Source organism: Jatropha curcas, chromosome 7 (assembly GCF_041381405.1).
Source record: "Jatropha curcas cultivar XTBG-Jc1 chromosome 7, XTBG_Jcur_1.0, whole genome shotgun sequence".
NCBI classification, from domain to species: Eukaryota; Viridiplantae; Streptophyta; class Magnoliopsida; order Malpighiales; family Euphorbiaceae; genus Jatropha; species Jatropha curcas.
In genome coordinates, this window is record NC_143157.1 from 21,083,827 (window position 1) to 21,099,109 (window position 15,283).

General features: G+C 32.6%; 2 protein-coding genes and 1 long non-coding RNA gene across 3 annotated transcripts; 2 read left to right on the top strand and 1 right to left on the bottom strand.

The window, feature by feature from the left end:
* The first annotated feature begins 3,100 nt into the window (after window positions 1–3,100).
* On the top strand, window positions 3,101–4,734 carry CYP726A23 (premnaspirodiene oxygenase-like). The gene is made up of 2 exons (NM_001308742.1): window positions 3,101–4,003; window positions 4,126–4,734. The coding sequence occupies exons 1-2, from the start codon at window positions 3,101–3,103 to the stop codon at window positions 4,732–4,734; spliced, it is 1,512 nt and encodes a 503-aa protein (NP_001295671.1).
* A 2,362-nt stretch (window positions 4,735–7,096) lies between these two features.
* LOC110008787 (uncharacterized) lies at window positions 7,097–9,203 on the bottom strand. Its single transcript, XR_005177715.2, has 3 exons — window positions 8,910–9,203; window positions 8,168–8,233; window positions 7,097–7,455 (listed from the first exon to the last, which is right to left on the bottom strand). It is a non-coding gene; the product is annotated as an uncharacterized LOC110008787 (long non-coding RNA).
* Window positions 9,204–9,979: 776 nt separating this feature from the next.
* LOC105629806 (cytochrome P450 71D445) lies at window positions 9,980–12,828 on the top strand. The gene is made up of 2 exons (XM_089724333.1): window positions 9,980–10,948; window positions 11,953–12,828. Exons 1-2 carry the CDS (start codon window positions 10,070–10,072, stop codon window positions 12,586–12,588), a joined length of 1,515 nt encoding a protein of 504 aa, XP_089580459.1. The 5' UTR covers window positions 9,980–10,069; the 3' UTR covers window positions 12,589–12,828.
* The last annotated feature ends 2,455 nt before the right edge of the window (window positions 12,829–15,283 follow it).

Consider the following 15,283-nt stretch of genomic DNA (forward strand, 5'->3'; position numbering starts at 1 on the left):
TAGTCGTTTGGCTTTCCTTGTCTTTGGGTTTCCTTGTCTTTGGGTTTCCTTGATTATGAGTGCCCTTTCTCAGTCCTCTTTGGCAGTTTTATGGAATGGGTGCCTTTCTACTTTTTTCTCGCTTACTTGGGGCTTACGGTAGGGGGATCCTCTTTCTCCTTATCTTTTTGTGCTATGCATGGAGGGTCTCTCTTTATTGATTGGGAAGTAGGTTAGGAGGAAGAAGTGGGTTTCAGTTCGTGCTTCTCGGAGTGGTCCGTCCATAAGCCACTTACTCTTTGCTGATTATTTGATTATTTTTGCGAAAGCTATGATGCATCAGGCTAAGGTGGTTTTTGATGTGCTAGCCAGTTTTTGTGATTGCAATGGTCAACGTGCCAATTTGGCAAAATCCCATATCTTTTTCTCTAAATCAATTTCCCATGCTATGAAGCATAGACTTCAGCAGGAGTTGGGTGTCGCTTTTACCTCGGACTTGGTTAAGTATTTGGGTGGTCCTCTGTTACACGGTCGCTCTTCTGTGGAACATTATCAATCTCTGATTCAGAAGGTGGAACTGTGTCTGGCTAATTGGTGGTCACGTTTACTTAGTCCTACTGGTAAAGAAGTTCTTATCAAGTCTTCTATCTCTTCTTTGCCTGTTTATTCTATGCAAACTGTATAGATGCCTTCTTCTATTTGTGCCGGGTTAGATCTCTTAGCCCATAATTTTTATTGGAGTTCTTCGAATAACCGTCGCAAGATGCACTTGGTAGGTTGACATTAGCTTATTAAGCCTAAGAGGTTGGGTGGTTTGGATTTTCGGAGTGCTCGGTTGTTGAATGTGACTTTGCTTGGCAAGCTGGGTTGGAAAATGTTTACACGAGACTCAGCTTTGAGGGTACAAGTGTTGTCTATGAAGTATTGTCAAGGGCATTCTTTTCCTCCTGGATTGAAGAATTCTGATTCTAGTACATGGAAAGGTATCGTTAGAAGTTTCTTACGGTTACAACCTCTTTTCTTTTGGCGTGTGGGTGATGGTCAACGGATTAGCCTGTGATATGATTTTTGGTTGCCTGTGGGTCCTTTGGTGCATGTTTTGGATTCTATTACAGGGGGTTAGGAGCATCTTAGGGTGGGGGCTCTCATTCGGAATGGTTCTTGGGATTTTTCAAATTTACGGACTCCTCTTCCTGATGTGCTTAAGTGTTATATTCGAGCAATTCTTCTCTCTGTGACGGTAGTTGTAACTAACTCTCCTATTTGGCGGTTTTCATCTAATGGTAATTTTACAGTTAAAGCAGCTTATTCCTCTCTATTTTTTGAAGTACCCTGTCGATTTTGTTGCTTCTCCTTTTGTTTGGATTTGGAAGATTGATAGTTTACCTAAGTTGAGGCATTTTTTTTATATTTGATTCTTCATTCTCTTTTTCCTAATTCTTTGCAGTATATTCGAGGCTTGTTTTCCTTTAATTTGTACAATCGTTGTAGTCTGTCCGAAGAATCCCTTTTACATCTTTTGCATGATTGTGTTGTGATGTAGGGATGGTGGCAGCAATGGGACTTGCCTTCAAATTTCTTTGGTAAGGCTAATTTGACTATGTGGTTGAGGAGAAACTTGTCTTGCTATGTTCCAAGTCCTTTTGATATTTCCTGGTAATTTTGGTTTCTTGCCTCTATTTGGTGGGCTTGGAAAGCGAGAAATTTATTTATTTTTCAAAATGATTCCCTTGCTCTATTTGTTAAATTGGTGTATGTTTAAAGTTGCCATGGATATTGTTAATTCTTCTCCTGTTGCCATTGTTAAGGTTCGTAGGCAGATTAGTGTTGCTTGGGTTGCCTGCAGGAGGGTTGGGTCAAATTGAATTGTGATGATAGTTGTCTTACTAATTCGGGTCTTTCTAGTGGAGGTGGTTTATTCCAGGACTTCTAGGGTAAATGGCTGGGGGTTTTTCCATTAATATTGGGTACTTTATGATTTTGGCAGGGAGTTGACTGCTATTGGGACTGACCTTGTTCTTGTTTGGGATTATGGTTTTCAGAAGGTTATTGTGGAATTCGATAGTTTGGAGGCAGTTTGTTTAGTCCATTCAGAGTTGTTGTCTTTTCATCTGTTGGCGGTTCTTATTCTGGATATAAAGAATTTATTGGTTCGTGATTGGGAGTGTTCTATGTATCATATTTTTCAACAGACGAATTTTGCTACTACTCATTTGGCCAGATTAGATCATTCTATCCCTTCCTCTTTGTTTATTTGAGACTCTTGCTCGACGTCTTTAGATTTAATTCTTTGGGCTGATGCTTGTGGTATTAGCTTTCTAAGGTAGTCTTTGTATAGCTCCTTTATTCCACCGAAAAAAAAGTTGAGATGTTAATTTGTGTATAGAGCCAATACTTGAAGGTAATCTAGCTATGAGAAAACTTACATATACTGAGTCTATACTCTCACTTTTGAATCAAACAAATAAAATTAAAGATTTTTATTGAAATGACGGTATTTCTGATTATACATTTAAAAATAAAGTTGAAACATTTTTTATAAAATTTTTAATTTTATTTATTTGATTCATAAACAAAGCTGCATCCGATGGCAGTGGCAAGTTTTTTCCTTCAGCTATGTATGGTGTGCATGAATTTTTGGTTGAGGTGAGCAGTGTAGTGTACAGCATACCGGACTATTTGGAAGGGAGAATAATGGCACGTGGCTCTGTGCAATTACACATGCAAGCATAAAAAATCAAGATTAAGGGTAGAATTTGGCTTTACACATAATCGGAGGGTGAAATTATCAAAAAAAAAAAAAAAAAAAAAAAAGAAAAATATAGATGAACAGTGAATCGGACATCTTACAGCAACAGAGAGTTTATGGCTCGTTGGGTAGTGAGATTTTCATCGACGCATTCTAGGAAAACAATTTTTTAAATGGCATTTACCACGTGCATGGCTAAATATATTATCAAAATGGCTAAAAATGATTCGAATATGATTAAATCTTTTTTAGTATTTAATGTAATAAAAATATATTAATAAGGAAGTCAGAAAAGGACAGCAGTAACCCTTATAAATATGCAAATATTAATGATTTATCTCACCAAAAAAAAAAAAAAAAAGTTTTCTGACTATGGAACATCAAATCCTCTCATTTCCAGCTCTTTTCAGTTTCCTTCTTTTTCTTCTGGTCTTATTAAAAGTATCCAAGAAATTATACAAACATGATTCTAACCCTCCACCCGGACCATGGAAATTACCTTTCTTAGGTAACATTCTCCAGCTTGCCGGCGACACATTTCATAGACGGTTAACAGAGTTGGCTAAAACTCATGGCCCGGTAATGAGTATTAATGTCGGTCAGATTCCTTATGTTGTCGTTTCTTCCCCGGAAACAGCCAAAGAAGTAATGAAAATTCAAGATCCAGTTTTCGCCGACCATCCGGTTGTCCTTGCAGCAGAAGTAATTCTTTATAGCCCATACGACATCTTTTTTGCGCCCTACGGAGATCACTTGAAACAAATGAGAAAATTTTGCACGGTCGAATTACTTAGCACAAAACGAGTACAGTCGTTTCGATCTGTGAGAGAAGAAGAAGTTGCAGATTTTGTAAAATTTCTGCGTTCAAAAGAGGGAAGTTCTGTTAATCTTACTCATACTTTATTTGCTTTGACAAATTCTATAGTTGCAAGAACTGCTGTTGGTCATAGAAGCAAAAATCAAGAAGGATTGTTAAAAGTTATTGATGAAGCAGTTTTAGCTTCATCAGGTGTTAATATAGCTGATATCTTTCCTTCCTTACAATGGCTTCCTTCAGTCAAAAGGGAAAGGTCTAGAATTTGGAAAACGCATCGTGAAACAGATAAGATTCTCGAAGATGTTTTGCAAGAGCATAGAGCTAACAGGAAGGCGGCAGTTCCCAAGAATGGAGATCAGAGCCAAGCTGATAATCTTCTTGATGTTCTTTTGGATCTTCAAGAAAGTGGAAATCTTGATGTTCCCTTACCTGATGCCGCCATCAAAGGAACAATCATGGTTATCTTCCTCTTCTTAGAGATGAATTAAGAACCTACTGTTATTTCAAGTTTCAACTGATGATTTAGTAGCTTCCGATAAGACTTTAAAGCTCACAAATAAAGAAATTTTATTAATTGCAGGAAATGTTTGGGGCTGGCAGCGACACGTCCTCAAAAACAGTAGAATGGGCAATGGCAGAGTTGATGAGGAATCCAGAAGTAATGAGAAAAGCACAAGAAGAATTGCGGAGTTTCTTTGGTGAAAATGGAGAGGTTGAGGATGCAAAAATTCAGGAATTAAAATGTTTAAAGTTAATTATTAAAGAAACATTGAGATTACATCCTCCAGGTGCAGTAATTCCAAGGCTTTGTAGGGAAAGAACTAAAGTCGCTGGATACGACATTTATCCTAATACTAAGATTTTCGTTAATACATGGGCAATTGGAAGAGATCCTGAAATTTGGAGTGAAGCTGAGAAATTCAATCCCGACAGATTTATTGACAGTTCAATTGATTATAAGGGTAACAATTTTGAACTGATTCCATTTGGTGCAGGAAGAAGAATATGCCCCGGAATTACATTAGCTTCAGCTAATATGGAACTTTTCCTTGCAAACTTGCTATATCATTTTGACTGGAAATTTCCTCAAGGAATAACAGCAGAGAATCTCGACATGAATGAATGTTTTGGAGGAGCTGTCAAAAGAAAAGTAGACCTTGAACTCATTCCTATTCCATTCCGTACTTAATTTATATATGTCCTGTCTCAAGATTAGATGTAATGGTTATTCTATCTGCAATTGATGTTCTAATTAATGTTCACTGAGTGATTTTTCGCATGCAGACAATTACTTTTGGTTTAGTAAATTGAATAATGTGTCAATTAAAGGACTTCTCCATCTTTTTATTTTTCATTGCTGTTAAGGAGAGAGCATTCCATTTGTTCAGGTTCAATCAAATAGAACCAAACTGATAAATTCAATTTTACTGTTTAGAGCTAACCGTACCTCTCTACTCTCTAGTAATGAAAAAGAAAAAGGAGAAAATAGTATTTGTTGGGTTCATACGAAACTTCGGTCTATTTTATGCAACGTATTCAAAACGTAGAGTGAGGCAATAGAGAAGATCCCTAGAGATTGGCTTGGGCTTGGGATAGTCCTCATTTGATTAATTAGATTTTTTTTTTTCCTAACTAGTTATGTGTGATATAATCAACGTATTATCTAGTATTTAGATTTCAATTTTTTTAAGTAAATATATTATTTCCAATTTTATTGTGTTATAAAAATAAAAATATTAATTGAATTTTTCATAATAATACTTAAAAATATAATTTATGATTTTTAAATAATTTTAAATAAAATGTCTAGATAAAAATACTAATTTAAAAAAATAATTTTGTAATTATTTTTTAAAAGATATTATAATTTAAATATAATATAAATACAAATTAGCTATCACTTTATAAGAAAAACGCCAAAATATAGCTAATGGAATTAATAATTAGTTAGACTTCTATTAGTTATCACTTATTAATTAAAGTCCATACCAATTCTTATAATCTACTGCTTCTGTTCCATAATACTTGTCACATTTAAGAAAATAGTTTTTTTCAAAATACTTTTTACATTTGTGGTTTCAAAGAGTAATAAATCGCTTTTTTCATGTTTACCATTTGTATATGGCCAATAATTATTACTTCAATTTAATAATTTTGTTAGAGAATTAGTATTAAATTGAGAGTAATATAGTCAATTTACTCAATAATTTATTGTAAATACTAAGTCGTTTAATGTTCTTGCACAAAGATTAAGGAAGCAATTAATTCGTCTAAATTATAACAAAATAAAAGGTAATTTGATCAAATTATCATTTATATTAAAATCAATAATTACTGCAAAACTATTTATTATATCTAATTTAAATAAGGATAACATTGAAACATTATTTATTACTCCTTAAAATACTTAAAACAACTTATATTTGGGGATCGCCCAAAAACGACTCATATTTTGGAACAGAGGGAGTATACAATAACTATCAACTACATGAATTAATTGGTTAAAAATTATTTGGATTGATTAAAAAAATTATGTGACATCTTAAACTTTACGAGGGATCTATTATGCCATGAAGTTATGAATTTTGATGACATTGTAGCTTCATCATACTAGCAATAACAATTTCTTTGTGTTTTTTGCATTTGTACAAAAAATATTTACTTGATGTACAGTTAGCATAATCTTTGAAATAATAGTTTTCATAATTTTTAACTATCTAATAAATGTTTAATCAATCTAATTTTATCGGTTTGAGTATTCAGTAAAATAATTCTTACAAGTTGAAGTATTTAATGAGTATAATCTTATAAATTGAAGTGTTCAACAGATTAAAACGAAAGTTACATGAATTTGATAATATTTTTTTTTTTACATAAAGTACAAAGGTAAATTTATACATTGAACCATTTTATATAATAAAAGGAATAGTTTAGAAACAAATAATTTTAAGTTAAATAATTATTTTATAAATTCATGAAATACAAATATAGCCATTGTAATATTCTTGAGGAATCGATGAGAGTAATTGTAGGGACTTTTTTTTGTGAAAAAATCAATCAAAATCAAATGTCAATAGTATTAAAAACTACCAAATGTGATATTTTGATATTTGCTGGGATTTGATCTTGGCTGTTCGATATGCTGAACAGGAAACAAGCCATGTGATGTGATCTGCCTTATTTATATTATTGCAATAAATTATATAAGGTAGCAGAATTATTATATATATATATATATATATATATATATATATATATATATATATATAAAATATAATATAAAATTATGTGAATGAAGGAGATAAAATAAAATTTAGTTAGATCTGATTTATATGAAAATAAAAATTTCTAAGAATTATTTACTAACGCTCTAGGGTAGGCTACTTGATTTTAATATATATATATTTTATTATTTATAATTCAGGGGTTTTAGCCCATTCAGCTAAGTGTGATTTTAGTAATGAGCACTTGTCACGACCCGTTTCCATGGGCCGGACCGGCACTAGGGCCCAGGTAAGCTTAAGGCCCCCGAGGCCCGTAGTAAGCCTAAATTATCCAATATGTCTACCTATCTTTTCCAATTTCATCAAAACAGTAAACCCATATACAAACATCTGGCCCAAACTCAAATAACACATAATGTATAACCAGGGCCTATTCACAATAAATTATAATCACGTTATGGGCTTACTAGTTCACCTGCAGCTAATTACCTAACATTTAATTTATAGTGTAGTGCTAACAATAAGTCCAATATTAATACACAACCCTATAACTGCGGAGTCTAAAAATAATCTGATAACGGAATAATTTATACATCCAAAATTAAATAACATGAATATAAAGTTTACATTTGTAACTCTGCGGAGAAGATTGCAGAGCTTCAGTCGAATCAGCTGCTTCCTAGTACCTGGGAGGTTTGTTGGGGGGGTGAGTTTTGCAACTCAGTGAATAATAATAAATAATACACACCACATACGGTCAAGCAAAATGCACCCTAGTATACTGAATGAACACACAACAGTCAATCATATGACATTACATCAGCACCCACAAACAATATCACCTTCAAATAATCACATCACGTGGAAATTAGTCAGTGGCGTCACCTAAACCCCCGACGAGCCGTCCTCTCAAACAGCCCATCCTCTCAAACATGTGCACCCGGGGAGCCAATCCCCCATATCTGGCCGACCGGTCTAATCCTCACTTGACCAGTCCTCTCAATATTTTATTTTACATTCTCTCTTTTCTTTTCCATCTCATCAACATCATTTCATCAATTCATCAGGTGCACACGGGGGCGCCGATCTCCCATTTACCCGGCCGACGGTCCAATTTCATCAGTTCATCAGGATCCATATTTATCGACCGTCCTCACAAACCCAGGGTGACCCACTTCATCCTAACTCCACACAAACAGAGCACAGTATATACACAGCACAAATAATCAAACAATTCATTTATCATAATACACCAATTTCATCCAAATGCACAATTATGCATAAGTATAATTATAGTGATCATAACATAATATATTTGAGAAAATACAATATGTAAATATATAAAAATGTAATGTTATGCAAATGCAGTGTTGACATGCATTATTTATTATTACTCACAGTGATGGAGAGCGAAGTTCTAGCTTTGATTCTGTCCTGGAGGAGCACTAGATGGACCCGGGCGATCTACGCAAAGTTAGAACGACACAAAAGAAAATAATTCTATCAGACAATATTTCTTTACCACTCTAAGAATTTTATTTTATATTCTACATTTTTTTTTCTACGTAAATAAATCTCGATATTTAATTTCTTTTCTGTACTAAAATTTTTATTTTTCTATCTAACTCTATTTTATTTGTTTTCGTCTGAAATATATTTTATTTCCTATTTTAGTTTCTACCAAGATTTATTTTATTTTTCTACCGAAATTTCGGCAACATCTCCCCTAAAAATTGGACTATCCACCTGTTAAAATATCAACAATTTATCTAATAACTCCAAACCACACAACCCATCCATCGGGCAATCAATCAATCTAATATTTCCATCCTCCAAACTCAACATCACCACACATTCAAAATTATACATTACAATAACGTTATATCGAAACTACCTTCATTAAATCAACAATAAAATTATAAATCTAGTAACTACTCGCAATTACTAAATTAAATTAACTAAATTAATTCACTACAACCAATAAATTTAATTTAATTAACTACTATTACTAACATTAACTTAACTAAACTAATTGACTACAAGTAATAAAATTAATTTCATTAACTAATATTACTAAATTAATTAACTTCAAATAATAAAATTAATTTAATTAACTATTATTATTAAAATGAAATTATACCAAATATATATTGTTGCCGGACTTTTTGGTTAACCGGAAATGGAGGTTGGTGGCCGGAGAGGAGGGTGGCGATGGCGGATCGACTGCGACAGCAAGGTGCGGCAGTGACGCACGGTGGCTGGGTGGCGCGATCAGCTGCTGTGTCGCCAGAAATGAAGACGCAGGCGCAGTGAAAGAAAGAAAGAAAAGAAAGAAAGAAAAGAAAGAAGAAGAAGAAGAAGAAAAAAAAGGAAAATAGAAGAGAGGGAGGAGGAGGCGCTGCTGTGATGGTGAGGAATAGAGAGGGCAGCGCTGGAGATAAAAAAAAAAAACAAAAAGAAAGGGAATTTTCTAGATGTTTTGGGTCGAACCGGTTCGATTCGATTCGATTCGGCCCAAATCATCAATTTTCAACTGGTTTTCGACTTTTTCAATCGGTTTTTTGGTTCGGTTTCTCATAGTAGTTGCACTAAAATATTAATATTAATTTTCAGGCTGTCGGTTAATTAAATTTAATTGGATAATTTTTGAAAATAAAAACTCGGGTTGTTTCAGCACTTCTAGGGGTGATATTTTTCAATTCCACATTTGTTGAATTTGATAGATTAACGAATATATTTTCGAAAAAGGTGGGATGAAGTAGTAATTAAGATTGGTTCTGAGGGACTAATTAGTATTTAACTATTTATAACTATTGATAACGAAAAGGACAGCAAAAATGCAATAACACTCCCTCATAGACGTTTCACTGACAGCTGTACATAATATAGATATTTATTGCCTCAGTCAATGCAACGTTAAACGCGCGTTTCGTTTAATGACTAGTACTTAGGCTTTGTTTGGAGGAATGAAAATATCTGAAGAAAGTATTTAAGAAAGGGTTTTCTCTAATTCTGAAAGAGCGAGGAAAATACCAGACGAAATTACTTCCAGAGCCACAAAATTGAAGGGAAAAAAAAATGATAGATGAATCGATAAAATTATATTGTTTAATGTGAAAATGATTTTCATTATTTTCTTGGCTTTTCTTTCCAAACAAAGCCTTAAAGTTCAATTCTCATTAAAAATAAATAAATAAATTGAATCAAAGTCAATTAAAACTGAGTCCAGTTGACATTACAAGATCAAATTCACATTTATAACACATCCTTGAGCTTTTCTTTCTCTTTCCTTCGTTCACAATGCTTTTCTTCATCACCGTACTCTTCATTTTCATCGCATTAAGGATATGGAAGAAATCAAAAGCCAACTCAACCCCAAATCTACCACCAGGACCAAACAAACTACCTCTAATAGGGAACGTTCACAATTTAGTCGGCGATTTACCCTATCACCGCCTAAGAGATCTATCCAAGAAATACGGACCCATTATGCACCTTCAGCTCGGCGAAAATACCACCGTAGTAATTTCTTCACCGGAACTTGCTCAAGAAGTTATGAAAACCCATGACGTCAATTTTGCTCAAAGGCCTTTTGTCCTCGCCGGTGATATCGTAAGCTATAAATGTAAAGATATCGCATTTGCGCCTTATGGAGAATATTGGCGACAATTGCGAAAGATGTGCTCCCTCGAGTTATTAACTGCGAAGCGTGTACAGTCATTCAAATCAATCAGAGAAGAAGAAGTGTCTAAACTCGTTGAATCGATATCTTCAAGCTCAGGATCGCCTATCAATTTTAGCAAAATGGCTAGTTCGTTGACATATGCTATTATTTCAAGAGCTGTCTGTGGTAAAGTATCGCGAGGAGAAGAAGTATTTGTGCCGGCTGTTGAAAAGTTGGTTGAAGCAGGGAGAAGTATTAGTCTTGCTGATTTGTATCCCTCTGTTAAATTGTTTAATGCTCTTAGTGTTGTAAGGCGTAGAGTAGAGAAGATCCATGGGGAAGTAGATAAGATAATTGAAAATATTGTGATCGAACACAGAGAGAGAAAAAGAATGGCACATGCTGGGATAAACAGTAAGGAGGAAGAAGATCTTGTAGATGTTCTTTTGAAATTTCAAGAAAATGGGGACCTTGATTCATATCTATCCAACGATGGCATCAAAGCAGTAATCTTGGTTAGTATATCTCTTGCATCATTTCTCTTTTGACTTGAAACTTTGGTTGAATTTTGTTCATCCTGTATATCCTATGGACTAAGTAACAATTATTGGACACATTAATAAAGTGATTACAATAATAACTTAATTAGTTTAATGGTTCATGGCACTAAATCTCGCACTTAAAAGCTTCTTTTATTTTTCAAAAATAACTTATTTTAAAAAAATATTTTTCAAATGATTTATTTTTCATTATTTAGTTATAATATTAAAAATTAATTAAAAATATTAAAGTTTTTAACTCATAAAACTCTTAATAATAATAAAATTTAATATTTTAAAATTTTTATTATTAAATATGAGAAGAATAAAAAAATGATAAATTATGAAAGCCAACAGTGACGAGTGTGGTGGCTGAGTGTGGTAGCCGACAGTGACCGATAGTATTAGCCACCTATAATTAATAAATTAAAAAATATAGATTTATAATGTTATAATAAATTTATCGATGTTTGATAAATGTTTTTGTTTTACTCGCTTATAAATGGAAAGTCATTTTTCTTAAAAATAACTTAATTTTTCTTTGAAAAAAGATATTTTTTATTAATTTATTTTTTTTAATGAAATATCCCTAAACCACGGAAAATTAAGGGATTGATCTTTCACTATCATTAGATGGGTGTGGATTGATACCCTTGTAATTAAAAAAAAAAAGGTAATTACAATAATAAAAAAATAATTATTATTGTCTCGAAGTGTATATATGGTAATTAGCTTGCTGATGTTATATACGGTTACTGGTTAGTCAATTAGTAGCTTATCTATCACCACATAAGAATCTTAGCTTATCTATCAGTCACCACAGGAAAATCTTCTCATATCTTTCATTTTTTTTTTTTTTTCAACTTTTTAAGCAAAAGTGTTGAGATGGGCCGTCCAACGAGTCAACAATTCTGGCTCAGTCACTGCAAAGACTTTGCTTTCTCCATTGCTTGTCTTGATCTCAATAATTTATATTTCAGGACATGTTCATCGCTGGTAGTGACACGTCATCAACAACCATAGAATGGGCAATATCAGAAATGGTGAAAAACCCCTCAATAATGGAAAAGGCACAAGCAGAAGTGAGGGAAGTTTTTGGTTCTAAAGGAAAGGTCGATGAAGCAGACTTGCATGAACTAAACTACTTGAAATTGGTGATCAAAGAAACTCTGAGATTACACCCAGCTGTCCCATTGTTACTCCCAAGACAGAGCAGAGAGGATTGTGTAATTGAAGGTTATAATATAGCTACGAAATCTACTGTCATTGTGAATGCATGGGCTATTGCGAGGGATCCAAAATATTGGGATGAAGCTGAGAGATTTTATCCAGAAAGATTCATTAATAGTTCAATTGATTTTAAAGGGACTAATTTTGAATTTATCCCATTTGGAGCTGGAAGGAGGATGTGTCCTGGAATGTTATTTGGTCTTGCTTCCGTTGAGCTTCCACTTGCACAGTTACTATATCATTTTGATTGGAAGCTTCCTGGTGGACAGAAGCCAGAAGATCTTGACATGTCTGACGATCTTGATGGTACAGCAACGAGAAGACATGCTCTATATTTAACTGCCACTCCATATCTTCCTTCAGCAGTTGGTAAAATCTCAAGATAGGTTCAATAAATGTTAGTTTGATGTGGGAGAATAAATAAGTCGATAGACAAATACACCAATGTTAGTTTCATATCTAATAATTTACGATTGTCGTTACCGTATAAAGGATTTGAAGCTGTGGCCCAAAAGTGAATTTAGGATTTGAATAGATCCAATACAATTGTAATAGTATGTGAATATTACCCTAGGTGGAATTTAATTAAGGTTTAATTTGAACTTAATTTTATTTTAATCTCTAAATTATTTTGAATCACTTTCTTATCCCAATTAGGATTAGGATAGCAATACTATAAATAAACTGGTAAACTAATTATAAACTACCTTTAATCAAGTATGCAAATTCTGTTTTGTTGTTATTTTGTTGTCACTCTTCTTAATTATAAATTATTCCTATATATATATATATATAGTATTTCCACACGTTATGAGAGTTTAATACATATAAATTATTTACTATAAATTAGGGTTATACTATTTTTATATTTAAATTTATTTAAAAATTCATTTTACTAATTATTTATTATATTTCATCCATAAACAGCTATGTCAATTTGCTTAATAATATAATTGTTTCTTACATATTCATACAGTTACTAAAAAAATAAACATGAGAAATTTAATTAAGATGAAAGAAAGTACCAACTTAACTTTGTTGACAATAATTTTTTTTCCTATACATGTTTTTAGATTCTTTCGTATTTTAAAATATTTTATTTTATTATTGCATATGGATGGTGGGTTGTCATGATTTTTATTTTAGTTTATGATTTTTAAATAATTTTAAATAAAATGTCTAGATAAAAAATTAATTTAAAAAATAGTTTTATTAATAATTATTTTTTAAAAGTTATTATAATTTAAATATAATATAAAAACAAATTAGCTACCACTTGATAGGAAAACTCCGAAAACTTGGAAAAACTCGAAAATCTAGCCAATGGAATTAATAATTAGTTAGACTTCTATTAATTATCACTAATTAATTAAAGCCATACCAACACTTATAATCTAACAATTAAATAGAAAACAACTATCAATTGCATAAATTAACTAGTTAAAAATTTTTTGAATTGGTTAAAAAATACGTAACATCTTAAACTTTACGTGTGACTTATTACGCCTCTAAAGTTATAAATTTTGGTAATATTATTGTTAGACCCATTATCTTGAGCTAACCGGAACTAAAATATAGGTAGGCTTAAAGCCATAAAAGCCGTAGTAAGCCAAAAATATACCAAATAAACTTCCTATTTAATAGAATTGGCCACAGGCCCAATATCATCAACATTTATTTATTATATGTCTTGCGCTCGCTTGATCCAATTCATCATATTCAATAATAAATTAATTTTTAAAGTTCTCTAGACCCATATAATATTCTTACATGATAGAAACTTTAATAAGTCATACATCAATAATTTCTAATTTATTATACAGCGGAAAAATAAAAAAACTTAACATCTAAGCAATATTTATTGAGATTTCTTCTTGACGTATGATGACAGAGCATAACGAGTTATTGGGAAACTAGTAACTTGAAAAAAAAGAAAAAATTTAAGGCAAGGGTGAGCGCCAAAATTCAGTGAGTAGTATTAGATAACCCTCTCACCCCACATAATCATACAAATGTGTAGATAATTCAATCTAGTCATCCAACTAGTTCTATGATCATGCAGTCAATCACACAAATGGCATAACAACAACAATCACAAATATTAACATTTTCACATAATCACATTAAGTGGAAATTGGTCAATGGCATCACCAAAATCCCCGATAAGCCGTCCTCACACATGGCTTGTCTTTACATCACGTATGCACCAAGGAGCTGATCCCTCTTACATGGTCAACTGGTCTCAACCTCACTTGACCAGCCCTTTCAATTTTTTTATACTCTCTTTTTTTTTTCATACTAACAGGAGGCCATCTTGTGGTTTTCCATATCATTCATATCATATTTCATCAGATGTACACGAGGGTGCCGATCTCCCCATACATAGCTGACGGTATTATAGACCGCATTCACAAAACCAATGGTGATTCACTTCATTCCAATTCCACACAAGCAAGATATACATATAGCACATCACAACTAATTGAGCAATATCTAATAACAACAAATCCTAAAATGGTAACTGAGTGAAACCCATTTGTGTAGTTTTATTGTAATTTAATGCTCTCATAAAACCAAAAACGGTGCTTTAGACGGCAGCCTAAAATAAATCCTGTTGACTAGAATTGTTCTCTTCTTCTTAGAAGCTGATGGGTTTGTCCATTTTCTATTGTTATACGTGTTTTTTTTTCTTTTTCTTGGAACTATGTATTTATTATTTATCACTTTATTTATTATGTAACAAATTATAGAATTTATCTAAATAAGCTTATTTGTTATGTTATTAATTAAAACTAGTCTAGATTCTATCGAAATTTCGGCAGGACCACCCCTAAAATTTGACTAAACCACAATTCAACAATATAATATCAAAGCCCATCCGTCGGGCAATTCAAATCAACTCATCTTGTCCGCTATAGCATTATTTATCAATTATTCAATCAATCAATTCACACGGCCCATCCATCGAGCAATCAATTCAACCAACCCATCCGCTTCAAACTACATGTATCATCCATTAAACACACATATATACACTTAATAGTTCCAAATTAACTAATTAACAAATTACATTAACCTCCA

What these genes read in the sequence shown, in the direction of transcription:
- CYP726A23 (NM_001308742.1), top strand. Translation starts at nt 3,101, where the DNA reads ATGGAACATCAAATCCTCTCATTTCCAGCTCTTTTCAGTTTCCTTCTT. An exon ending in CCATCAAAGGAACAATCATG is followed by an intron (nt 4,004 to 4,125) that starts GTTATCTTCCTC and finishes TATTAATTGCAG; the next exon opens with GAAATGTTTGGGGCTGGCAG.
- LOC105629806 (XM_089724333.1), top strand. Translation starts at nt 10,070, where the DNA reads ATGCTTTTCTTCATCACCGTACTCTTCATTTTCATCGCATTAAGGATA. An exon ending in GCATCAAAGCAGTAATCTTG is followed by an intron (nt 10,949 to 11,952) that starts GTTAGTATATCT and finishes TTTATATTTCAG; the next exon opens with GACATGTTCATCGCTGGTAG.